This window comes from Heloderma suspectum, chromosome Z (assembly GCF_057233095.1).
Source record: "Heloderma suspectum isolate Gila_16-S chromosome Z, 16-S_ref, whole genome shotgun sequence".
Lineage (NCBI taxonomy): Eukaryota > Metazoa > Chordata > Lepidosauria > Squamata > Helodermatidae > Heloderma > Heloderma suspectum.
The window spans coordinates 6,924,369-6,951,572 of NC_139476.1; the positions used below are offsets into that span (position 1 = coordinate 6,924,369).

General features: G+C 47.8%; 1 protein-coding gene across 2 annotated transcripts; it reads right to left on the reverse strand.

The window, feature by feature from the left end:
- Positions 1-265: 265 nt before the first annotated feature.
- Positions 266-26,978, reverse strand: SF3A2 (splicing factor 3a subunit 2). 2 transcript variants are annotated; one of them, XM_084826150.1, is made up of 9 exons: positions 26,901-26,978; positions 24,632-24,797; positions 11,187-11,258; positions 10,943-10,989; positions 8,709-8,818; positions 8,219-8,268; positions 6,946-7,086; positions 5,776-5,844; positions 266-4,300 (listed from the first exon to the last, which is right to left on the reverse strand). In XM_084826150.1, exons 2-9 carry the CDS (start codon positions 24,755-24,757, stop codon positions 3,965-3,967), a joined length of 951 nt encoding a protein of 316 aa, XP_084682276.1. In that variant the 5' UTR covers positions 24,758-24,797; positions 26,901-26,978; the 3' UTR covers positions 266-3,964. The 2 variants fall into 2 exon arrangements, with proteins under 2 accessions (XP_084682276.1, XP_084682274.1); XM_084826148.1 differs by having other exon boundaries at positions 26,853-26,978.
- Between the last annotated feature and the right edge of the window lie 226 nt (positions 26,979-27,204).

Sequence of the window (27,204 nt, forward strand, 5' to 3'; positions counted from 1 at the left end):
GGAGGTCTGGTCAGGCTCAAAGGAGCCTTTCTGTTCTATTTTCAGGTTTTGATATCTCTAAAGCTGGATGCTGTAGAAAATGCAACCTTGACTTAAACTCTTTATCATATTCCCGCAAGGAATCAAAGCCAAACAAGAACATATATATATATATATATATATATATATATATATATATAAATAAAAATTATATATTTCACAGACACACAGGGATGAATGAACCAGTCTTGGGCTTGGTTCGTCCTGATAATTCCTTTTTTTTTTTAAAGCTCGCATGAAAATCCTTAAGCATTTTTGTATGCCCTTCTCCTAATACATGCATTTATGTATGCGTTTTTGCCCAATACATTTTTGCACGCATTTTTTTATTGGCAAGTAATATTATCAGGGGGCTGGGATTACCTTCCCCACGAGGAAAGGCCAAAGCAGCTGCGGTTTTCAAGTTTAGGGGTGGGGAAGGGTTATTAACAAATGGACATATTTCTCCTGCTTTTTGTAATACCAAAACTAGGGATCATCCAATGAAACTGCTTGGCAGGAGGCACAGGCCAGACCAAAGGAGGTATTTATTCAAACTACACACCGTTCATTTATGAAATTCACTGCCACAAAAATGGGGAGTGGGGGAGATTGAGGCTGGCTACTGGTTTTCGTAGTTTTAAAAGGGGAATTAGATGAATTCAGGAGAGGTCTGTCCAAGTGCCCTGTGGGAAAGAAGGAGTGGGCAAAGAATCATGTCCTGCGCCAGTTGGACTGCCACCCTTCTGTGTGGCATCAGTTCGGCCAACAGTCTTTAATTTTTTCCCCCTCTTCCTTCCCTCTTCCTTTTTCCTTGTGCATCATTACTTTTCAGATTGTAAGCTTGTGGACAGGGACTGTTTTTTGCAGATTTATCTCCTCTTGCTCTTCCGCAAAAAAAAGGCTTCCAGAGTGGCTTACAAATACTTTCAATAAATAAATATGGTTCAGTTGCGACGGCACTATGCATGTGGAGGTTCCAAAGGGAAAATACCACTGGGGACCACTTTCTGGGGAGAGAGCTACATCTTCAATACCTAGTTGTGGATTCCTGGAGACATCTAGCCGTCCTTTCATCTGATTAAGCGGGGCTCTTCGTGGGTCCTTACAACTGTCACCTGCACTTTCTGCAAGTTACTGGCTCTGGGAGCCCCTCTCTTTGGTAGGGGGCAACTCTGAAGCGGTAACTTGCACAGAGATACAAGTAGCTTCCTCTATGGGCAAGAAGTTTGGGCTCACACAGATGCCTTTAGGGAGCAATCCTATGCATTGTTGTTGTTGTTGTTCAGTCGTGTCCGACTCTTCGTGACCCCCTGGACCACAGCACGCCAGGCCTTCCTGTCCTGCGCTCTCTCCCGGAGCGTGCTCAAGTACATATTCATTGCATCAGTGATGCTATCCAGCCATCTCATCCTCTGCTGTCCCCTTCTCCTTTTGCTTTCAGTCTTTCCCAGCATCAGGGTTTTTTCCAGTGAGTTTTTTAGACCAAAAAACCCCCTACAACTCCCAGCATTCCCCAGCCAGCTTTTTTCTCTCTAAACACACATAGGATTGTACCCTTAATTATTTCTTCAGTTTGTTTCTCATGGGAATTAACCATCTAAAAAACAAGAACATCCCAACAACAGCTGAACTCATTCAAAATTTTCTATGCACGACAGATCCTTTTCTAGAGGGGGAGAGCAGAGATGCAGAATCAAAGGCTCTCTAGGGTCCAATTTGGTTTGCTGGGGTTGCCCAGACTGCCATGCCACTTTCCCCTGGCCCCACCCACCAATTCTTTGGTAGTTTCCTGGCTTTTGTATCCGTGGTCAAGCAAAGAGGATCATAGCCTGACCAAAGAGAAATAAGATCAGGAAAACACGGGAAATTTTGCACATAAGTAACCATATTGTAGTAATGGGATTTATACAACACTATCCAACACCTATAAAAATAATAAAAATATAGCTAAAATGGCATAACAAAAAGTGTAAAAAACAAGTAGAAGTCTGTTTTTGAACTACCTTCTCAGGAATATTCAAGGATTGTATGTCAGACAAAACATCTCACAACCCCGTTACAAACAGTCTCAAATTACAAGGGCAATCTGTAGAATTTAGTGCTGCTTTTTGCCAAATCCATTTCAGAAGCAGATTTAGAAGATGTAAAATGTCTGCTTCAGCATGGATCCAGGAGAAAAAAAAAACAGTATCTAAAATAGTACCACTTAGGACATATGCTTTTGGGGGATAAAATAAGGAAATAATACCAGGCTTTCCTCAGTGTTTGCAAAAATCCCATTAAATTTGCTTCAAATAAAGCTCACTATATGCTTAGAGTGGATGCTGTGAAACACTGCCCTATTCAGACCAGTAGTGTCTCAATGAAAGTTTTAAATTCAAAGTTGAAGCAGCATGCACCTATAAAAGTACATTACACCTGAGTAGTTTCTGGGCTTTCCCCATATACACAGAATTTTAAAACAACCCAGCTGGGGGCCTTACCACCCTGATTACCATGCAGAAAAAAATATCTCCACGGTTGTCCTTCTGTATCCATACTGAATAGGCTTAAGCCTATATAGCACTAACAAAAAAGAATTCACCGGAGATGTGTTGACAATTAGGCCAGCTCCTTTAAAAAATAGGTCAATTGGATTTAAAATTATTTAAAAGGAATCTCCCTACTTCACTACCATAATCCCACCAAAACCTAGCTAACAAGTGTTATAATATATACCATAAATATAACTTTAATATAAACTTTCCTTCCCATATGAGAGTTCAACAAGTGTAAAATTTGCAAGACAAGGATAACAATAGTGAGGAACTGACTATAATAACCCCCACACACACAAATACTGATAGGAATTATGTAACTGCCATCTAATCAATATCACCATTGAGGTCTCCATGCCGCAACGTCTTTTTAGTCTGTGAACCCAGTAAACCTCTCCTTTCACTGGCTGTATAATTCTTTCCCCTGAGATCGTGCATGCTCTATACACCAAAATCTCTGGCTTTTCTCATCCTGATTGTGTTTTGACCAGGGATGCCTGGACTTTACCTGTTCTAATACAACTTTTGTGTTCACAGATGCAAATCTCAACACTGCTGTTGGTCATCTCTAAATTAAACTGTGGATATGGGCACAGAACAATCGATAGGGCCCCTTTGGTGTTGTGTATAAAAATATCTTTAGTATAGTACTCCATTTAGTATACTACTCATCCTATGGAACACTGGTATATAGGGCTGTCACATCCATAGATACTAACCATATTGATGCAGCATTTAATTTGACCTTGCTATGAAGTTCAAAAAGTTTTTAAAAATGTGTGTGGGGGGGGGGGGGGAGAATGTGCCACGGGGTTCAAAAAAGGAGCCACATCCAGAGATAACAGGACAACCTGGAATGGGGCAAACATTCTTACGGATTTTAGAGAGAAGATAAAATTGTAGCATGCTCTCATCCGTTTGGGAGAAAAATCGTATGTTGATTTTCAAATATATCCCTCCACTAATGCTTCCTTCAATAATGTAGAAGATCTCTTTTTTGTGCAGTTCTTTCCTCATTCTAAAAGGTTGAAATGCCTCTCCTAAGGCTTCATTACCGGCAGGAAGAGCTTGAAGCTAAAACATGCCCGTATTTTTGCCCCTGCCCCTTTGCCCCCACCCACTACTGGAATGTCCGCTTCCCTGAGAGCTTCTCCAAAAGGCAAATCAGCCTTTGGGCTGAAAGAGGCTCAACACCCCTGGACCAGAAGATTTCACCCACAGCAAGAGGAGATCCAAGCAAAAGAGACAAAAAAGAGAGATGTATCTTTTTAATGAAATGGCAGGATTCTGAACAAGTCACTGCTGTATTTAAAAAAGACACACATGCAAAAACAAGACAGGATCAACAGGCGCAGTTGAAAAAGGCTGCCACAAAAGCCAAGAGAGTCCCCAAACGAAAACACTTTTTAATTGGTGGGTGGTGGTGGAGGGATGCCCCCGGGTCCTTCCGTGGGCAGAGGGGGTCTCAGCATCGGGGGCATCGGAGCAGGAGGAGGGACGCCAGGAGCCGGTGGAAGCTGAGGTGGGCCTGGAGGCAAGGGCACAGGCCCAGTGGGAGGAGGCATCGGCGGCATGGCCATACCCCCGGGAGGAGGCGGCGGGAGGGAGTCAGGGAGCGGTGGCCGGGGCGGTAGGCCGTTCATGAGGGGGGGTGGCGGGGGTCTCTTCACAGTGGCTGGTCCAGCGGGGATGCTTTGGGGAGCGGGTGGCTTTTCCATCTTGAAATGGAACTGAAGGAAGAACTAGAAGAGAAGGGGAGAGGGAGAGAGAGAGTTACTCCCAACGGCAAGAGCCACCGAGCCGTAAGGCAGAGCAGCTGGACGTTCAGAGCAAGACGCTTCCTTTCAAGGTCTCTGCAGCTGTTGCAGAGCTGTGCTTTTCACACAGAAGATCCCTGGGTTTCATCACCGGCATCTCCGGATAAAAGGATGCGAGACACCAGGCTAGGAAAGACACCACCGGGCTACATGGAGCCATGGTTTGACTTGGGATTCTGACGATTTAATGCAGCCTTCCACAACCTGGCTCTCTGCAGATTTGTTGGACTACAACTCCTAGCATGCCCCAGCCACGCACGCATACACAGGAAACTTGATCGAATGCAGCATGCTGCTGCTAGAATTCTGACTGGGGCAAATTCTGACTGGGACCGTGTGACCCCTTCATTAGCTGCAGTGGTAGCCAGTTCGTCTCGGAGTGCAACTGGAGGTGCTGGGTGTCCTCTCTAAAGCCTGAGCAGCTTGGGACCTGGGTACTCGAAGGACCTCCTCTTCTCTGCCACGCTTTTAAAATCAGCCATCGCGCCCCTCTTGGTTGTGCTGTTGCTTCGCGGTTCGTGGCCCACTCGAGGAGGATTTCACAGTAGCAGTGCCCCATATCTGGAACATCCAGCCCCAATAGGATAGGATATGTTCCTCTTTACCTGTGTTTCACCAGCCAGTGAAAACATCCCTCTCCAAACGAGTATGTGACTGTGCCATTGCTCCAGTTCTTTTACTGACTGCTAGGTGGGGGGGGAAGCGGGGGAGTTGCTGTTGCTTTTAGCTTGTCAAGGTGCTTTAATGATTAGTTTTTACTTTTATACTCTGTAAGCCGCTTTGAGCGACTTCTTTTTTAGAGGAGAAAACAGGGCAGAAATCTCTTAAATCGGTCAATATACTACAGATAACATATCTTTGCAGTTTCTGTCCCTGAGGAAGATGAATTGAGCTCCCAGTGGAGGCTGGTGGCTATGATGTCAGGGGGCAGTGAATCTGCTCCAGGCTTCAGCCAGAACCAGTCAGAACTCTAAAGGAGCTTTCCAAGGTAGCTCCTTTAGAGTTCTGACTGAAACCCGGAGCGGATCCACCACCCCACTGACACTGGAGTCCCTCTATGTTCAGAAGCAGTCTATCCCCAAGCACCAGACTGTTGGGACAAACAGCAATGGCTAGCCATTGCCTTCAAGGGCCTAGCGCAGCCTTCAACACACCTGGAGAGCACTCCCAGCATGCCCCAGCCATATGGGTTCCAATCCTGGGCTTGGGGAAGGCATCCTCACAGGCCTGCATTTCCTATCTGAATAGACTTCACAGGCTGCTCACAAGACTGCTGCCAATCTGAAGGACCTTTTCTTGTTCAAGTAACTTTCCGGCACATCATGTCACTATAGATGCCGACGGCCGGTGGCTTTAGGCATTCGCAGACCCCAAGGCGCAACCCCCTAACCACCATTCACCTGTTTCGTTTCTCGGTTCCAGTGAGTCCAGAACTTCCCTTCAGCTTTGTCGATCTCCCTGCTCGGCACCTGGAGAAGGAAGAGGGGAAGCTATTAGCAGCATCGCAGGACACAAAAGGATAATATTCAGCCGCTTGGAAGGGGAGGCATTTTGTCAGATATGATAATCTCAAGAGCCTCTCAAGGACAAAAAAGGAGAGCTGTAGATGCTCTGATCTTTACATCAATACTGAAAGTAGAAAACCAAACCACCGAGGGTGGGGGGCAAGGGGCATGTACGAGATATGCCTCCTGGGGAAAAACAATCCCCAGTTTAGTTTAGCACATCAAAGTTCTCCATGGCCTACTCTGACAGTGAATGTTTCCTGCAGTTGTCTTTAGCAACTGATACCCAATAACTTTTCAAATGGGAGTGGGTGGGGGGAGAGGAGTCTTCTGGCATGTTAAAGACTGCTGTAGCTTTGCAGAATGTATCTGACATGCAGCAGTAGTCAATAAGCATCCTACAGCTGACACGCAGCAGTGTACAGTATTTGACAGTCTCCGACATGTGACAGCCTGCATTTGACTGTATCTGGCAGCCAACAGGCAGCTAGCTGCATACAGGACCTGACCATTGACATGCAGTAGCATTGAGTAAATGTTGCACTCATGTAATCCATGCAAGAAACCAATCAGGAGAAACATCCGCTTGAGGTAAAGGAAAACAGCCAAGTACTCAAATGTGAAAATCAAGTTTTGGGGTCAAAATACAAATTACAAAACAAGAAAAACCCACTGCATTATCTATTATATATCCCAAAACTTCATTTCAGCTCTAATCCTGGACACCCAGGAGAGGTTTAGTCTCATGGCCTTTGGCTAACCTCCTGGCCAAAACAGCTCTTCCTCCCCAATTTTGCCTAAGTCTTAGAACAGCCTTCCCCAACCTGGCACCCCCCAGAGGTGTCGGAGTACAACTCCTATTATCCCCAGCCAGTAGTGACCATCCTGGCTGGGGGTGATGGGAGTTACAGCCAACATCTCCAGAGGGCACTAAGTTGCAGAAGGATGTCTTGGAAGAGATGCCCATTTGCGGAACTGCTTGGATTCCCAAACAAAATGTCTTCCTTTTTATCTCTCACCTGTCGAACAAGGGCTGAGAGAAACAGAACTAAGAACAACTCTCACCTTGAACGCAATAGTCTCGTAGGGCTCGGCGGCCATCAAGAGATATTGCCAGCGGCGGTCGGGGGGCTCGATCCTTTGCTCATACGCAGACATGAAGCGATGCCTGGGCGTGACGCTTTCAGCAATCTCTGGGTAATCGATCTGTATGGAGGCAGAAACAGCCAAGGGGAATAGGGGAGGGGGTGGGGAGGTTAGCGGCCTGGAAACCTTAGGGAAAGGACTGGCATGAGCTCCTTTGTTAAGAAGAACTGTGACAGGCTCTAGGTGGGGATGCCCGCAGGACTTCGGAAGCTGCACATACGACGGCTTTCTGCCAATCAGCTACTGAGTGAGGCGGAGGGTGCCAGTATTATGACGCAACACCTGACACAACTCAGGACCAGGTTACCTCAAGGGACATTTTCCCCGTAGACCAAGCTCCCAAAGCCATTACGATCTTCAGGGGAAACCCTACTGTCCAGGCTGCAGCCTAGAGAGTTCCGTTTGGCAGCAACACAGAGTTGGGCCTTCTCTGGGGAATTATCTCCCTGAAATTGAATCCATTTATTTTGGCTTCCCCACACCCATGAGCTACCCTTGAAGCAACACGGGGGGCGTTTTGATTTTATATTCTCTTGGAAACAGCTTCAGGATTTATTCACATGAGGAGCAGCACACACACATTGCTAAATACACACATAAAAGGAATAAGGCCGAGTTTTCAAAGGTTCTGCCTTTGAGGATTCCGGAACCTTCCAAGGGGCAGATTACCCGAGGTGCCTTCTCCCATACAAGCCCGCCTGCTCACTTGGAGCAGGGCCAGGGGCTGAGCTAGGGATGTCCTGCCTTCCAAGGCTAAATCGGTGGCAGCTGGAGACAGTGGCTTTGCTGCCACAGTGCTCTGCCTTGGAGAACATTCCCTGCCCCCCGCAAAAAAGTCCGCCTGGCCCCAATGTTTGCATCTTCTCAGTGCCGGCTGAAAGCCATTTTCTATTTTCCTGAGCGGTGTCTCTTAAAACAATCATATGGCATTTTGCTGTGGTTGCGTTGGGCACTTCTGCTGTCCAGTTGCTAATGTTGATTGTTATACCATATTTTTTTACATAAATACGTTATGATTTAAATAACGGCCAGCTTTAAATCTTGTGTAAGCTGCCTTGAGCAAAAAACTGCGGAATGATGGGCTGAAAGGAATTGAAATAAATAGGATGCTCTAGATCAGACAACGAGAAAGGGACCACTCCACTGCAGTGTTGAGCCACTCCTGGGCAAGGAGAAGTCAGTTGGGCCCTACCTGGAAGAGGAGGCTTTGTTGGCCCACCTCCGGATCCCTCTGCTTGGTCACTGAAAAGACAGAAAGAAAAAAGAGAGTGCGCTTAGCACGGACCCACAAAAGGAAGCCAGCCCCAGTGAATCCTGTACGTTCAGCTTCCCAACAACATTAACGTTCATGAGAAACAGAGGCCAAGTTTCTAGTCCTCATGGGTGCACACCTGAAAATGCTCCAACACTGACAGATCAGTTGCCAAGTGAGTGGGGACTTGCTAGGCTTCCATGGCCCTGTGACCCATATGCAAAACATGCAAATATACCCAATTTGCATAACTGAGACAGGCTGCAGGATAAGGGTTTCCTGGCCACAGAACCACAGCCATAAGGAGGTCAATGGCCTGCCATGACTTTGACAGGGGGTTTTACATGCTGGCCCTCGCCAGGCAAACAAGGGAGAGCCTCCTGCCAGGCCACACACACCACGGGAACAGAGGCCCCTGATTCCCAGCTACCTTTGTAACCCGGCCGGCCAATTTTCACGAACTTCTTCACTTCAACCTTCACTTTCTCGGGGGCCGGCTGGGCCGGAGCTTCCTTTGCTTCCTTGGCGGCTCGGCGAGCTCTGAAAACGGGAGTGCGAAGAAAGTTGCTGAACTACTCCGGGGGATTGGGGATGGGATTTTTGCAGGGAGCCAGAGCAGGCCACTAGGAACTCCTGGGCAATGTTTCCAGACGCTTCCCTGCACATGGATGGCAGCCTCTCTACCACAGGCACGAGCCCTCCACAACTCCACCCCTGTACCTTGTGGCCTTCCATCCCCGCGGCCCTTGTTTCTGCCAGATGTGTTCTTGTGCCCCAACAGCACAACAACAGCCCTGCTGGGTCAGACTGAAGGAGGGCCGCCTCACATCCTGCTTCCAACAGCGGCCAAGCAGACGTCTCTGGGAAGCTCAGAGCATGGAGGCAATCTTGGTCTGCTTAGCCCAGTATTCTCTACTCCGGCTGGCAGGGTGTAAGACTCCAGCTTTTCCCATCACCTACTGATTCTCTGAACTGGAGATGCCAGGGACTGAACCAGAGGCCTTGAGCACGCACAGCAGGTGCTCAGCTACTGAGCTGCAGGCCCACCCTAAAACAAAGCTGGTGTGGAGCCATATGGCCTTGGGGAACTGCCATATACTGGGCCTGGGGAACTGCCATATACTGGACCTGGGGAACTGCCATATACTGGACCTGGGGAACTGCCATATACTGGACCTGGGGAACTGCCATATACTGGACCTGGGGAACTGCCATATACTGGACCTGGGGAACTGCCATATACTAGGCCTGACCACTGGCCCATCTAGCAGACTACCCTCTTGCCCACTCCAGGCTTCCCCCACTTGATGCCTTCCACATGTGCTGGACTACAACTCCTGTTATGCCCAGCCAGCACGGGTGGTGGGGAAGGCTGGTCTATGCTGACTGGGTCTCAGGCAGAAAGGGGCCTTTCCTAGCCCAGATCCTATTAGCTGGAGTTGCTGGAGACGGGAGGCAGGCCCTTTTGAGGTTTTCCTTTGCTCCTAAGTTCACCAAGCCCTCAGGTACAGCCTTGGTGTGAAACTGGGTCTCCAGCAAACAGGTGCTTTCAAACAAAAGCCCACACAAACGCACACCACCCTGAGATAAGCCTGGCTCTCTCCCCGCTTCGGCCAAGATGCTATGCGGAGAACGTTTGTTATCAGGCGGAGGAGGGCTGTAGGGTGCCGTCAAAGCAATACTTCCTAGACAGCACCAAGGCTGTATCCTGTCAAAGAGGCACAGTTGCTTCCTTGTAACATTTAGGCCCATTTCTGATTTTCCAAGACATTCTTTGATACTGTTTTTGGTCTATGCAACAATGAAGGGTAAGAAGTATGGAGGAGTAGGGGCGGGGGAGGGAGAATAAGAGCTGAAAGAATGAAGGGAACCACTGCAATTCACACCTTTCAGAAGCTGGTTTTCTACTTTTCATTCATTCAGTTAATTATCTTTCTACACCGGCCCCTAGCCAAAGCTCTCTGGGCAGTTCACAAAAATTAAAGACACCATTAAAATACATTCTATAAAGTATAAAACCATTCAAGTAATGACATAGAACAAATAGCACACACAACAACAACATACATCTAAAACAATCAGCCAGAGACAACCTGGTGTCCTTCAACCTTCCCAACTTGATGCTCTCCAGATGTTTTGGAAAGCAACTCCCATCAGCCATGGTCAGAACTTCTGAGAGTTATAATCTGAAACATTTGGAGGGCATCAGGTTCAGGATTTAGAGAATTTATAACCTGGCCTTCAATACAAAATTATTAAGGCAGAGACAGAACAAATAAAGCCTTCACACCTAAGAGGCCCTGTTCTCTGTCCTGCCAGCATCAGTATTTCGATGAGGGGATACGAAGGACAGAAGCCTTTTCCATGATACTCCATCCCATTCCCCTCCTGCTCAGATTTCTGTCCCCCACCACGGCCTTCAGCCAGCATTTTGGGCCCACTGACCACACCCAATATGTCTGTGGTCCTTTTTCTGAAAAGTGGGGGGAGGGGGACTGACCATTTCTTAAACAGATCCCCAATAATCAGGATTTGAACAAACATTTTCGAATGAGAGGTTTCGGTGATCAGGGAAGCCTTGGGGAGAGGGTGGGGAGAAGAGAGAGAGAAACAGGTTGAAACACAGGAAGTGTCAGAAAAACATGTTTGTGATTAGCAACTTACAAATTGGTCTGATGCTTTTTCCCCTGGGTGTGTGCCAAGTAGCTTCCCTGTGGGATGACGGAAGGGGAGGAAATTAAATTACAAATTAAATTAGAAACAGAACTTGGGCCTCAGGGAGGTCGTCCCCAGCCCTGTCTGGAGGTGCCAGGGGCCAAACCTGGGACCATCTGCATGCAAAACAGAGGCTCTCCCACTGAGCCATGGCCCTTCCCCAGGGAGCACCTGTGCAAGAACAGAGTCTCACCTCGTTGTTGTGCAGTGTCAGACAAAGCTTGCATTCGTAAGAGCCCAAGTGGTTTTTCATAAAATAGGGATCCTGGCAGGGAAATAAAAATAAAAGTTAAAGTAAAACTCAAGCCGTATGCAGACCCACGGAGGGATTACAGGCAGCCATTTGACGGAAGCTCACATAGATGCCACAGGAACTGATGCACCCTTCGGATCTGTGGGTGGGGCCCCGCTTTAGAATTCTCTTGTGGCAGGTGGTGGCAACTCATGGCCAGTTGCCACAGACCTCCTGACCCAACTGCCAAAAGCCATACTGACTGGCAATGGTGGGGAGAGCACCAGGTTGGGGAAGGCTGCCTTGACGTGCAGTCTTTTTCCCCTAAAATTACATCAACACACACTTAATATAGAGCAGTGCCACAAGCCTAAATATTTAGATAAGCCAACGACCAAACAGCGACAGGCTGAATGCTGTTTAGTCAAATGCCTCAGCTTCCACCTGCCTCAGCAGTACAGGAGGGATTTCAAATATCTGCAGTAGCGTCTAGTCACTTTCAAGACACACACACACACAGAGTAGCCTGGTTCACACAGAACACTAAACCAAAGTAGGATTGTTTGGAGACATTAAGACATGGGGGAAAAAACAGAAGAAAACAGAAAAAAGTTGTTCCCGTCTTTTTCCAAGGACCATTTTTTATTTTTTCCCAAAAGATTGGAAAACTTGAACTGTTTTGGATCAAGAAATATTTTCTTTTAGAATTTAAGACAAGGTGTTTATATACTGTTATCAAGCCTTTACTCCCCCCCCCCCCCGCCACGATGATTTCTAAAAACTATCAAGAATTTTATAGAAAGACTAGAGATATAAAATGTGAAATAATGAAGCCATGGGCAAAATGTTTTTTAATACTTTCTGTAAGATTCTCAGCATAGTTATTTATTCCATTTCTTATTAAAATTATTGACCCCATGTATTTTTTAATGGCAGATATTTTGGGATGTTCCAAGACATGCTCAGTTTCCCAACATATGAATAGAGTCACCAAATCATAATATGGGAGAAAATTTGTGACAATTTGGCTTTTGTTCTACAGAGTCCTGTGTTTCTGGACTTGTCTTCCTCTCCTCCAGTTCCTCCTGCTTCTAGGATGATTCACATGCTTCAGAGACTACTTGCTGAAGTCTAGCTTATCTCTGGTCAGACATAAACTAGGACTCTAAAGTATGTTACGTATAACTTGGTTGGCTCATAACATTAATCATGTTTGGTATATTAAACTTTTGAAGTATAGTTTATTCAGACAATAATTACAAATTTAGTGAATTCATTTTAAAAAGTTTGAATATAATGATAATTTTATGAGCAAACCATGTTATACATAATATAACTTCAGGAACAGAAAGGCTGCTTTACGTTCCTAAAGCAGCCTTCCTCAACCTGGTGCCCTACAAATGTTTTGGACTACAATGGCCAGCACTCCTGACCACTGGCTATCCTGCCTGAGACTAATAGGAGCTGAAATCTGGAGGGCACCAGGTTGGGAAGGCTGTCGTAAAGCAACAAAGTGACTTTAGATCGGTAAAGAGTGCTTAAAAAATAAGTATTGCGGATTTTTCCATTTTCCCTCAAATTTCCATTTCCCCCTGCCCGCCAGAAAAAACAGGAAACAATGTCGCCCCATGCCTTCAGATGTTCCAGAACTTTTACATCTCTAGGGTTGTTGAATTCTGGATTGTCATGATGTGTGAATGTAGCCATGCTAACAAACCATGGTTTGTTGATTATGAACAATCCAGAGAGAGAACCCATGGTTTGCTATTGAGTTGTGAGCTCTGGGTTGTTTAAACCATGGATTCATAGAATCATAGAACGGTAGGGTTGGAAGGGGCCTACAAGGCCATCAAGTCCAACCCCCTGCTCAATGCAGGAATCCAAGTCAGAGCATCCCTGACAAATGGCTGTCCAGCCTCATCTTGAAGGCCTCCAGTGTGGGAGAGCCCACCACCTCCCCAGGTAATTGGTTCCATTGCCGTATTGCTCTTACAGTCAGGAAGTTTTTCCTGATGTTCAGCCGGAATCTGGCTTCCTGTAACTTGAGCCCATGATTCCATGTCCTGCACTCTGGGATGATCAAGAAGAGATCCTGGCCTTCTTCTCTGTGACAACCTTTCAAATACTTGAAGAGTGCTATCATATCTCCCCTCAGTCTTCTCTTCTCAAGGCTAAACATGACCCTCTCCAGTTTGTCTGCATCCTTCTTAAAGTGTGGTGCCCAGAACTGGACACAGTACTCCAGATGAGGCCTAACCAGTGCTGAGTAGAGGGGAACTAGTACTTCCCGGGATTTGGAAGCGATGCTTCTATGAATGCAGCCCAAAATAGCATTTGCCTTTTTTGCAGCCACATCACATTGTTGGCTCATATTCAGCTTGTGATCGACGACAATTCCAAGATCCTTCTCGCTCGTAGTGTGGTTGAGCCACGTATCCCCCATCTTGTAACTGTGCATTTGGTTTCTTTGTCCTAGGTGCAGAACTTGGCATTTGTCCCTATTAAATGCCATTCTGTTGTTTTCTGCCCAGCACTCCAGTCTATCCAGATCACTTTGAATTTTGTTTCTGTCTTCCAAAGTATTAGCTATCCCTCCCAATTTTGTGTCATCTGCAAATCTGATCAGCATTCCCTGCACCTCCTCCTCCAAGTCATTAATAAAAATATTGAAGAGCACTGGGCCCAGGACTGAGCCCTGCGGTACCCCACTCGTTACCTCTCCCCAGCTTGAGAAGGTCCCATTGATAAGCACTCTTTGAGTCCGATTCTGTAGCCAACTGTGGATCCACATGATCGTTGTTTCATCTAGCCCACTTCGAGCTAGTTTGCTCATCAGGAGATCATGGGGCAATTTGTCGAAAGCTTTGCTGAAGTCGAGGAATATGATGTCTACAGCATTCCCACGGTCTACAAGGGAGGTGACTTGATCAAAAAATGAGATCAGATTTGTCTGGCAGGACTTGTTTTTGACAAATCCATGTTGGCTTCGAGTAATCACGGCATTGTTGTCAAGGTGCTTCCAGATGGATTGCTTTATGATCTGCTCCAGAATTTTCCCAGGGATTGATGTCAGACTGACTGGTCTGTAGTTCCCAGGTTCCTCCTTTTTACCCTTTTTGAAGATAGGGACAACGTTAGCCCTCCTCCAGTCATCTGGCACTTCCCCCGTCCTCCATGATTTCTCAAAGAGAATAGACAGCGGTTCTGAGAGTTCTTCTGCCAGTTCCTTTATGACTCTAGGATGCAGTTCATCTGGCCCTGGAGATTTGAACTCATTCAAAGTAATGAGGTGTTCCTTGACCATATGCCTGTCGATCTCAAGCTGCAATCCTGCCCCTTCAGCCTGTACTTCGCCTTTGCCAGGGGGGTCATAGACCCTCTTTTGGGAGAAGACTGAGCCAAAGTAGGAATTGAGCACCTCTGCCTTTTCTTTGTCATCTGTTATCATTTTGCCATCCTTATTTAATAGCTGAACAACCATTTCTTTCCTCTGCCTTTTACTATGCACGTAGCTGAAGAAAGCCTTTTTGTTGTTTTTAGCATCCCTCGCTAACCTCACCTCGTTCTCCGCTTTAGCCTACCTGACGCCATCCCTGCAATTCTGTGCTACCTACCTGTACTCTTCCTTTGTTACTTGGCCTTCTTTCCACTTCCTATATGTGTCCTTTTTTGTTTTCAGGTCATCCCTAAGCTTTTTGTGAAGCCACATTGGCTTCTTCTGTTGTCTTCCACCTTTTCTTCTTGTTGGAATTGTTTGTGATTGTGCCTTGAGAATTTCCTTTTTTAAAAGTTCCCACCCATCTTGGACTCCTTTTCTCGCTAGCATTGCTTGCCATGGGACCTTACTGATCATTGTTCTGAGTTTATTAAAATCAGCTTTCCTAAAATCCAGGGTACGCGTTTGAGTACACTCGGCTTTTGCTTCCCTTAGAACCAAGAACTCAAGTACAACATGGTCGCTTTCCCCCAGAGTTCCTGTAACTGCTACTTTATCCACTAAGTCATCTCTGTTGCTTAGGATCAAGTCAAGGATAGCCGATCCTCTAGTTCCTTCCTCTACTTTCTGTAGGAGGAAGTTATCCGACACACAAGTCAGGAATTTCCTGGAGGGGCCATGTTTTGCAGAATTTGTCTCCCAACAAATATCGGGGAAATTGAAGTCCCCCATTACTACTACATCATGCTTCCTTAAAACATTGGCTATTTGCTTTTCAAAAGTTTCATCCTTGTCTTCTCCTTGATTGGGTGGCCGGTAGTAGACTCCGACCACCAGGTTCCTTTTATTCTTTGCTCCATTTATTTCAACCCAGATGCTCTCGATGGGGCTACCAAGCTCCTCCTCCTGTATTTCTGTGCAGAGGTATGTATTTTTCACATACAGTGCAACCCCACCTCCCTTTCTGTTCCTCCTGTTCTTTTTGAACAAGTTATATCCTTCAATTGCTGTATTCCAGTCATGAGAGTCATCCCACCAAGTCTCAGTTATACCTATCAAGTCATAATTTCCCTCCTGTATTAAGAGTTCAAGTTCGTTCTGTTTGTTTCCCATACTCTGGGCATTAGTATATAGACATCGAAGACCATGTGCTTCATAGTCTGGCTTTCTTCCTACCTGTATCTGAAGACTATTATTGGGCGCTATCAGAGCTGTTCTCTCCATTGCAGTGCATGCGCCTACGTCCATTGTTACCCCCAACATTACATCTCCCTTCCCCGTAGGATTCAGTTTAAAGCCCTCCTGATGAAGTTCTTCATGCTGTGGCCAAACACTGTCTTCCCAGCCTTTGTGAGGTGCAACCCATCCCTAGCCAACAGCCCATCTTCCAGGAAGTATAGCCCGTTGTCCCAGAATCCAAATCTCTCTCGTCGGCACCACCTTCGTAGCCAGTCATTCACCCGGAGTATTTTTCGTTCCCTTTCTATCCTTCTTCTAACTACTGGAAGGATGGATGAGAAAACTATCTGGGCCCCAAAGTTCTTGAGTTTCCTTCCCAAAGCTTCAAAGTCCGACATGATCTCTTCGTAGCTCCGCTTGGCGGTATCATTTGTTCCCACATGGATGAGAAGGGATACCTGTCAGTGTGCTTTATGAGTGCAGGCAACCTTTCAGTCACGTCTCTAATCTGTCATCCCGGGAGACAACATACCTGGCGAGTCCACGGGTCTTCGCGACATACTTGGGTCTCGATCCCACGCAGCAAGGAGTCTCCCACTACTACCACTCTTCTCTTCTTCTTCTTGTAGGCCTGGGTTTCATCGCCTCTGTTTGACTGACCTTTAGCGTCTTGCTCACTCTCATGCAGGTTCCCCTGTGATTCTTCCTCTGCAGGCTGTCCTCCAGTCTCATCTGCAAGTACCTGGAATCGGTTCCACAGCTCCACCGCTTCCACTGGTGCAGAGTGGCGTCTAGTTCTTCTTCTCCTAACTGTCACCGTTTTCCAAGGAGTATCCTCTACTCCATTTTTTTTCACCTCAGCATTTCCCACTGCCTCATCTTGCTGTTGCTCTTCAAGCTTCTGGTCTGCCCTTTGCTGCTGTAGTTCCCCCATTCTGTCCAAGAACTCTTCGTGTTCTCTTATTCCCCGGAGGGTTGAGAAAAGATCAGATTTGTCTGGCAGGACTTGTTTTTGACAAATCCATGTTGGCTTCGAGTAATCACGGCATTGTTGTCAAGGTGCTTCCAGATGGATTCCTTTATCATCTGCTCCAGAATTTTCCCAGGGATTGATGTCAGACTGACTGGTCTGTAGTTCCCAGGTTCCTCCTTTTTACCCTTTTTGAAGATAGGGACAACATTAGCCCTCCTCCAGTCATCTGGCACTTCCCCCGTCCTCCATGATTTCTCAAAGAGAATAGACAGCGGTTCTGAGAGTTCTTCTGCCAGTTCCTTTATGACTCTAGGATGCAGTTCATCTGGCCCTGGAGATTTGAACTCATTCAAAGTAATGAGGTGTTCCTTGACCATATGCCTGTCGATCTCCTGCTGCAATCCTGCCCCTTCAGCCTGTACTTCGCCTTTGCCAGGGGGGTCATAGACCCTCTTTTGGGAGAAGACTGAGCCAAAGTAGGAATTGAGCACCTCTGCCTTTTCTTTGTCATCTCTTATCGTTTTGCCATCCTTATTTAATAGCTGAACCACCCTTTCTTTCCTCTGCCTTTTACTATGCACGTAGCTGAAGAAAGCCTTTTTGTTGTTTTTAACATCCCTTGCTAACCTCAGCTCATTCTCAGCTTTAGCCTTCCTGACGCCATCCCTGCAATTCTGTGCTATCTGCCTGTACTCTTCCTTTGTTACTTGGCCTTCTTTCCACTTCCTATTAGGGATGGGGGAGAATTTCTCCCCGAAACTTCGGGGGGCCGAGTGCCAACGTATTCGGCCCCCCGAAGTAGTTTCGGGGAGAAATTCTCCGCCCCCCCCCCCCCCCGGATGGGACTTACCTTTCCTGAATGTCGCTCCCGGTGGCAGGTCGCAGCGGCGGTTCGGCAGGGCTTCGACAGGGGCAGCAGCCGGTCTTTCGACCGGCTGCCGCCGCCGCCATTCCAAGAAAAGTAAAAAAAAACAACGCCCCCGTGATAGGCTACGTGACGATTAACGTAGCCTATCACGGCTAGATTTGCAAAGTCAGCCGTGATAGGCTATGTAAATCGTCACGTAGCCTATCACCGGTGACTTTAAAAAAAAAAGCCCGTACGGCTAATAGCGGCCCCCATAGGGAGCCGCCATTCGCGTTCCTTATTTGGTCGCTGTAGTCTACGTAAAGATTACATAGACTACGGCGAAAATACGGGCAACGCTATTTGCGTTGCCCTTATTTTTGCCGTAGTCTACGTAAAGATTTACGTAGACTACAGCGACCAAATAAGGAACGCGAATGGCGGCTCCCTATGGGGGCCATTTGCGTACGCGCTTTTTTTTTTTTAAGTCACCCGTGATAGGCTACGTGACAATTAACGTAGCCTATCACGGCTGACTTTGCAGATCTAGCCGTGATAGGCTACGTAAATCGTCACGTAGCCTATCACGGGGGCGTTTTTTTTTTTTAACTTTTTATTTCGCGGCCGGGCGAGGCGAGGCACCTCCCCCCTGGCCTGAATTTTGGCAGGGCGAGGAGGGAAGCCTCCCCTCCCCCGGCCTGAACTTCAGGGGGAGCAGCAAAGCACCTCCCCTCCACCGCGAAGCAAGCTGCGAGACCAGGTAAGTGACTTTCGTGCACCCCTTCTTCCTATATGTGTCCTTTTTTGTTTTCAGGTCATCCCTAAGCTTTTTGTGAAGCCACATTGGCTTCTTCTGTTGTCTTCCACCTTTTCTTCTTGTTGGAATTGCTTGTGATTGTGCCTTGAGAATTTCCTTTTTTAAAAGCTCCCACCCATCTTGGACTCCTTTTCTCGCTAGCATTGCTTGCCATGGGACCTTACTGATCATTGTTCTGAGTTTATGAAAATCAGCTTTCCTAAAATCCAGGGTATGCGTTTGACTACACTCGGCTTTTGCTTCCCTTAGAACCAAGAACTCAAGTACAACATGGTCGCTTTCCCCCAGAGTTCCTGTAACTGCTACTTTATCCACTAAGTCATCTCTGTTGCTTAGGATCAAGTCAAGGATAGCCGATCCTCTAGTTCCTTCCTCTACTTTCTGTAGGAGGAAGTTATCCGACACACAAGTCAGGAATTTCCTGGAGGGGCCATGTTTTGCAGAATTTGTCTCCCACCAAATATCGGGGAAATTGAAGTCCCCCATTACTACTACATCATGCTTCCTTAAAACATTGGCTATTTGCTTTTCAAAAGTTTCATCCTTGTCTTCTCCTTGATTGGGTGGCCGGTAGTAGACTCCGACCACCAGGTTCCTTTTATTCTTTGCTCCATTTATTTCAACCCAGATGCTCTCGATGGGGCTACCAAGCTCCTCCTCCTGTATTTCTGTGCAGAGGTATGTATTTTTCACATACAGTGCAACCCCGCCTCCCTTTCTGTTCCTCCTGTTCTTTTTGAACAAGTTATATCCTTCAACTGCTGTATTCCAGTCATGAGAGTCATCCCACCAAGTCTCAGTTATACCTATCAGGTCATAATTTCCCTCTTGTATTAAGAGTTCCAGTTCGTTCTGTTTGTTTCCCATACTCTGGGCATTAGTATACAGACATCGAAGACCATGTGCTTCATAGTCTGGCTTTCTTCCTACATGTGTCTGAAGACTATTATTGGGCGCTATCAGAGCTGTTCTCTCCATTACAGTGCATGCACCTATGTCCATTGTTACCCCCAACATTACATCTCCCTTCCCCGTAGGATTCAGTTTAAAGCCCTCCTGATGAAGTTCTTCATGCTGTGGCCAAACACTGTCTTCCCAGCCTTTGTGAGGTGCAACCCATCCCTAGCCAACAGCCCATCTTCCAGGAAGTATAGCCTGTGGTCCCAGAATCCAAATCTCTCTCGTCGGCACCACCTTCGTAGCCAGTCATTCACCCGGAGTATTTTTCGTTCCCTTTCTATCCCTCTTCTAACTACTGGAAGGATGGATGAGAAAACTATCTGGGCCCCAAAGTTCTTGAGTTTCCTTCCCAAAGCTTCAAAGTCTGACGTGATCTCTTTGTAGCTCCGCTTGGCGGTATCATTTGTTCCCACATGGATGAGAAGGGATACCTGTCAGTGTGCTTTATGAGTGCAGGCAACCTTTCAGCCACGTCTCTAATCTGTCCTCCCGGGAGACAACATACCTGGCGAGTCCATGGGTCTTCGCGACATACTTGGGTCTCGATCCCACGCAGCAAGGAGTCTCCCACTACTACCACTCTTCTCTTCTTCTTCTTGTAGGCCTGGGTTTCATCGCCTCTGTTTGACTGACCTTTAGCGTCTTGCTCACTCTCATGCAGGTTCCCCTGTGATTCTTCCTCTGCAGGCTGTCCTCCAGTCTCATCCGCAAGTACCTGGAATCGGTTCCACAGCTCCACTGCTTCCACTGGTGCAGAGTGGCGTCTAGTTCTTCTTCTCCTCCTAACTGTCACCATTTTCCAAGGAGTATCCTCTATTCCATTTTTCTTCACCTCAGCATTTCCCACTGCCTCATCTTGCTGTTGCTCTTCAAGCTTCTGGTCTGCCCTTTGCTGCTGTAGTTCCCCCATTCTGTCCAAGAACTCTTCGTGTTCTCTTACTCCCCGGAGGGTCGACAGTCGCCACTCCAGTCCACTTACTTTTTCCTCCAGCAGCGTGATCAACTTGCACTTGTTGCAGGTGTAGGCCATGTTGTTCTCAGGCAAGAAAACAAACATTGCACACACCTTGCAGGTCACCACCACTGGAGAGTCTTGTCCTTCCATAGCCTCTTTTCCCTTTTTGTGTCTAGCTTTGTGATTGTTCTAGACTAGCCTGTGCCTGCTCCTCTACTCAGTAGAGGTTAAAAGCAGAGTCCCACTGGTGTGAAAGTGTGTGTTACAAGACAAATAAATGGAAAAAAGTTAGTTAAAATAAAAAATAAAAATAATTAAAAAAAATGTTAGGGGCCTCCCCCTTGACCTCCCCTGCCGAACTCCCCTGGCCAACTCCTGTTTGCTTCCCCTGTCCGCTCGCTCTGTTCGCTCGCTCTCTGGGAGCTTGCCCGCTTCTGTAGTCCCTGGACCAGCTGGAGCAGCTTGCTCTGCTCTGCTCTGCTCAGCTGGGAGGCAGGAAACAGACATGATTGTCATCATGTTCGAACCCAAAACCATGGATTATTCATGGATTGTTTTTCAAGCTACAGAGGCAGGGGCAAGAGTGGTAAAAAACCTCAGCCACTCTACATGCCGGTACTACAGGCCCATAAAAACATCTGGGATGCAGGGAGGGAGTGGGTGGAGGAGGGAAACAAACAACCAAGGACTGAGAGAAAAAAACCAGTTTGTTCGATCATATGTCAGACAAAGGCTGGCTCATACATAATGGGCCCGTTTATGCAATCACAGAGGGGGTAATAAGCCGTAATGGTCACGTGTGCCAGTTGCATGCCGGGGGATTTACATAATTATCCTTGCCAGCATGGCTTGCCATGCCGTGCGAACGAACCAGAATGCCAAAACAACCCACGTTTCTGGGTGACTTTTAATGAACAGCAACAAGCCACCCTTACTGGGTTCATACACCCTTACTGGGTTCACAAGCTATGCCAGTGAGGGTAATTATGGAAATCTGACTGGTACACGGGGCAGGGGAAATAAGCCAGCATGGTTTATCATGCGACCCAGACAGTGACAACCCAGAATATGGGTTGTTGTTGAATCATGGATTGTCATTATATGCGAATCATTGAATCATGGTTTGTCGTTATGTGCGAACCATGCACTGTGGTTTAACTATGGGTTGTTAACCACAAACAACCCAGAATTCACAATCCAACAACAAACCATGGGTTGTTTTCCTGGGTTGTTTGTGGCTAACAGCCCATAGTTAAGCCATACTGCACGGTTCACGACAAACCATGATTCAACGACAACCCATACTCTGGGTTGTCGTTACATGTGAAGTAGTCAATCCCTAGGTAGGGCAACAAACTATGGATTTAATTAACCTGGGTTAGCATTAAGTGCTAACCAGGCCACAGAGATACATACACACCTACATATGCATACAGAGTACGTGCATAATACACTCTTTTTATTACAAAGCTAGCTTTATGAGATTTCTCTTTCATTTCATTTGTTACCTCTAATGTGCAGATGGAAAAGTGGGACAGGAACAGAGAAAGTTGCTTTTATCAGGTCAGCCTGTTTGTCCATCTACCTGGCACCAGCCAGGTCTTGGGCAGAATGAGGCCTTTCCCAGCCTTCCTACCTGGAGGTGCCAGGACTGAACCTGGGACCTCTAGGATGCAAACCCTGCACTCCACTGCTGAGCTATGGGTACTCTTGATGAAGATATGAAGCCACTTTGCATTGAACAACACGATTGGCCCATCTAGCCCAGAACTGTCTGCTTTGAGAGCAGCGGATTGCCAGGGTGAGAGGCAGAGAAGGGTCTTCCCATCCACTGGTACCCGAGTTCCTCTTGGCTGTGGAGATGCCAAGGACTGAACCTGGGACCTTCTACACGCAGGGCAAGCCCACTGCCAATGAACTACAGTCTCTTCCCTCCCAAATGTCCTCAACCTAGTCGTAGAACCGTGTCAGCTCCTTGGTATTCTGAGGAGCTGAGGGCAATGAAACAACTGAGTCGATGATTAGAGCGCAAATGGCGGAAGACTCGGAACAAATATGATCGAACACAGGTAAGAATCCACTTGCGATCTTATTCTGTGGCAGTGATGGCAGCGAAGAAATCCTACTTCTCCGCCACCATTGCATCTGCTCAGTGTCGTCTAGCAGAGCTCTTTTGTGTGGTTAAAGGTGTCTTGGGTGTAGGCCTTGGAACACAAGAACTCGAACCCACAAAGGCCCGCTGTGAACAATTTGCCAGACGCTTTGCAGATAAAATTGCTTGTATTCGTGCTGACTTGGATGCCGTTGTTTTGATAGAGTCCGATATGGACGGGGCTGGTGCACCATCTAGTCATGTTATGGATACCTTTTGGCTTGTGCAACGTAAAGATGTGGACAAATTGCTTGGAGGACTGAGGCCTACCACTTGCCCTTTAGATCCTTGCCCATCCTGGCTTGTGAAATCTGCCAGAGCTAGGCTGGATATCTGGGCCCCTGAGGTGGTAAATGCCTCCTTGAGGGACAGCAAGGTCCCCACAGCTTTGAAAGAAGCTGTGAAGAGGCCCTTGCTGAAGAAACCAGATTTAGATCCTATGGTTCCAGATAATTGCCACCCTGTGTCAAATTTGCCATTCTTGGGCAAGGTGGTGGAGCATGCGGCGGCCTCACAACTCCAAGCCATTTTGGATGAAACTGATGACTTAGATCCATTCCGATCTGGTTTCAGGCCTGGTTATGGGACAGAAACAGTCTTGGTCGCCCTGGCTGATGACTTACGCCAGGGAATGGATGGGGGGAGTGCAAACCTGGTGGTTCTTCTGGACTTCTCAGCAGCTTTCAGTACCATCGACCATGGTATCCTTATGGATCGTTTATCTGGACTGGGCTTGGAAGGCACAGTTTTAAAGTGGTTCCAGTCCTTTCTGGAGGAGCAGTCTCAGAAGGTGGTACTGGGGGACTTCGGTTCCACCCCGTGGCCATTAGTCTGTGGGGCGGCGCAAGGTTCTATTTTGTCCCCCGTGCTTTTTAACATCTACATGAAACTTCTGGGGGAAGCCATCAGGAGGTATGGGCTGAAATGTCATCAGTATGTGGATGTGGATCAGTATACTCAGCTCTACCTCTCATTTCCATCTGCACATCTCAGGGAGGCTGTGGAACTCTTGAACTAGTGTCTGGAGGCTGTTTTGGGATGGATGCGGGTGAACAAGCTGAACCTTAATCCAGACAAGATGGAGGTACTGTGGGCTGGGAAACCAACTACTTCAGATGGAGGTTTACAACTGGTCTTAGATGGGGTTGTTCTCCCCCTGAAAGATCAAGTGTGCAGTCTGGGAGTCCTCCTGGACTCTAAGCTAACTGGGGAAGCCCAGGTTGCTGCGGTGTCCAGGAGTGCTTTTTACCAGCTTAGGCTGGTACGCCAACTGTGGCCCTATCTGGAGAAGACGGACCTTGCCTCAGTTTTCCACACGCTAGTCACGTCCAGGCTGGACTACTGTAATGCGCTATATGTGGGGCTGCCTTTGAAGACAGTTCAGAAACTCCAGCTTGTGCAGAATGTGGCCGCCCAAGTACTGGTGGGGGCGAGGCGATTCGATCTCATAACGCCTATACTGTGCCAGCTGCACTGGTTACTGGTGTGTTTCCGAGCCCAATTCAAAGTGCTGGTTTTGATCTTTAAAGCCTTAAACGGTTTGGGACCAATCTACTTGAAGGACCGCCTACACCCGTATCAGCCTGCCTGCACTTTTAAGATCAGAAAGAGAGGCCCTTCTCATTTGCCCACCCATGACAGCAGTCAGGCAGGTGCCCACATGTGAGAGGGCCTTCTCTGCAGTGGCTCCAGACCTTTGGAACAAGCTGCCATCAGAGGTCTGCCATGTCCCGTCATCGGAGACTTTTAAGAAGGCCTTGAAAACATATTATTTTACCCTGGCCTTCTCTTGATATGACTGCTATTGTTGCTGTTACTGCTGTTAACATTGCTGCTGGTTTTATTGCTGGCTTTTATTGTCTTTATGTTTTTAATTTTTTAACTGCTTTTATGTATTTTATTGCTATAAGCCGCCTTGGGAGGGCTTCTGCCCTGAAAGGCAGCCAAGAAATAGTTTAAATAAATAAATAAATACCCTATGAATATATCAAGCAACACATCAATCCAGTCTTTGCTGCAAAATACTCCTTCAGTTATAGGCAATATTTCCTGCCTTATGCACCACAAAAGAAGAACTAGAAACCCACCTTGTTGATATCAATTGTTTCCAAGGCCAGCTGCCTCAGCCGCTCTCTGCGGTCTCTGTTGCTCTCTGAGGCAGAGGCAACACCTCCGCTCCCTGTTTTACCTCCTGGCCGGTGCTGAAAATCCATGGTTGGTGTTTTTGTGCTTCAAAATGATCTAGGAGAAAGGCTGGGGATGGGGAGGGAGGAATTAAGTTCTAAGCTGAGCAAGTTCATTTTTAATTAACAAAGTTCCAAAGTTCATTTCACAGGTCTACTAGCTCAGAGGAAGGAGGAGCTACACAAAGTAGCCAAGTGCAAGAAATTGTGGGACAGCAACTTCACTGCCTGCGAAGTACAGAACCATCGCAGCTCAAAGGTTACCTCAATAATATGCAAACCATTTGGCTCCTGAAATCAACTGAAAAGAACCACAGAGAGCTGATGAAGTTTACCACCCTCCCCACTTTTGATCCTCCTCCTCAAATAACCACCTAGGCAGAAAATGCACCCAAAATCAAGAGCAAACAGGGCGGTTCTAGACTCAGTTGCCTCAGGAACCTCATCACACAGGTAAGTCATGAAACTTACTTAAATGAAGGTTTTGTACTCATTAGTCCATCTCGCTTCACAAGAGTTTGCTTTGGAAATTTGTTTGAACTAAGAATGCTAGGAAACTGCAGGTTAGTCACCAAGAAGGCAAGTTAGTTCAGGTTTGGGGTTTTAAGTATTTAAATTGCCGTACACAGATGGTAACATGGTACGTGTGAACATTTGAGACTCTCGGCAATTTCATTATTGGCTGCTAGCAGACCATGAGAAATGTGGAAAAGGTCCCATCTGTGTAGAATATATTTTTAAAGTGAAGAGAAGCACCTATGAGCACAAGCACTACTTTTTAATATGGCGGCTTATAAACAGGCAAATACATTGTCACCTATGGTGAGTTAAGAATCTTCCCCAGGCAATGAGGCTGCAAAGCAACATGTCAAGTGGGAGAGTTGATCCTTATTTCCATTCTGGGTACATTTTCTGCCCAGATGCTTATTTGAGAAGCAGAACTATGGGGGGTGGTAAACTTTGGTAACACATGTGCCAGTGTTACCAAATGGTAGGTATATAAGTAGGAAAACAAGTAAAACGTCATGAGTTTATTTCCAAAGCCACCAGAAGAGAACAAGCCCCAAGGGGTGGGGAGGGGCATTGAGACTATCCAGTCTTCGATTCACATCCCACAATTCACTTCTACAAGGGGGGAGGGGAAGGGAGGGGAGGGAGAGACATACCCTCTCTACTGTGCTCTTTGCTGCCACACAGGCAAATGGCATCCTGCTCCTTCACCCCCACTGCCCATTTCCACCCCAAAATGTCCAGACTAGACCAGCCCTCTCCTCCCAACATTCCTACCTTCTATCTACAGCAGCTCACACTTTCTGTGTTCTGTAATAAAAGATATAATACCCCCCACCTCTTTGCCCTTCTCTCTCCAACCTTACCCTCTCCCCCTCCCTCAGTCCAGATCACCTCAATCCACTTCCCTCTCCACTGGGGTGTCCCCCCACCCGCCCCCACAACAGCTCCCCTCTCTACCAGCAGATCTCTCTCTCGCTACACCATACATCAAATACTCTTCATCATGGTCATTTAGACCTGTTCAAGTTAAAATACGCGAACAAGTACAGGAATAGCAGGACACAGGCTGCAATTTCTTCGACTTAACTAATGCAGTCGAACAACGTGGCTCTCGTGCGCATGGTGATTCTGCACCAGACATACGCACCCCCAGCCCCTCCAAAGTACCCAGGCCACCCCCTTAGCCCCCACCTCCGCAACACACACGCCCGCTGTGTGCATGGTTCGGAACCTGCCTGGCTCTCCTCCTCGCCCGCGCCTTGAAGGAAGCTGCACCTCCGCCCCGCCCCGCCACTGTAGCCCCAGGTCCCCACTCCTCCATTCCTCCCTAAGGGCGGGGGGGTTCAGTCGCCCCCAGCCTCGCAGCCGCCACCACGCCCTCCCTCCCGGCCAGTCCACCCCTCCTTCTCCTCCCCGAGCCCCTCCCCTTTTACACCCCCTCCTCAACCCCTCCCCCAATTTCTCCGCAGTCCCTTCGCTGCCCACGAAGCCCCCTCGCCGCCAGAGCTTCGCCCCTGCCCCTGCCTCACACCCATCAGAGCCCCCCAACCCCTCCCCTTCTCAAGCCCTCGCCCTCCCCCCGGGCCTCCCTGCCCCGCTCCACCTCCCCCACCTGAGCTCCTCCGCCTCCCGCAGAGGCGCAGGGCGGATCCCCGCTTGCCTCGGGCGCCTGCTTTGTCCCCGCACACGCGCGCCCGAAAGAGCAGGCCAGCCGCGCCACAGGGATCCACTTCCGGGTAAGGCCTCCGCCGTCTCGGACACGCACCCGGAAGTGAACGGGAGGATCGGCCGGAAGAGGAGGGGAGGCACTTCCGGCTCGCGGGACCTGTATGGTTCCGGGGAAGGAGCGCGATCATAGAAATGAGGCGCGACCGGAAGTTTGGCGCGAAGAGCGCTTCCGGGTCCGCGCGGAGGCCAGGGCGGAAGTGAGCCGGCGGCGCTTCCTGTTTGGAGGGAAAGACCAT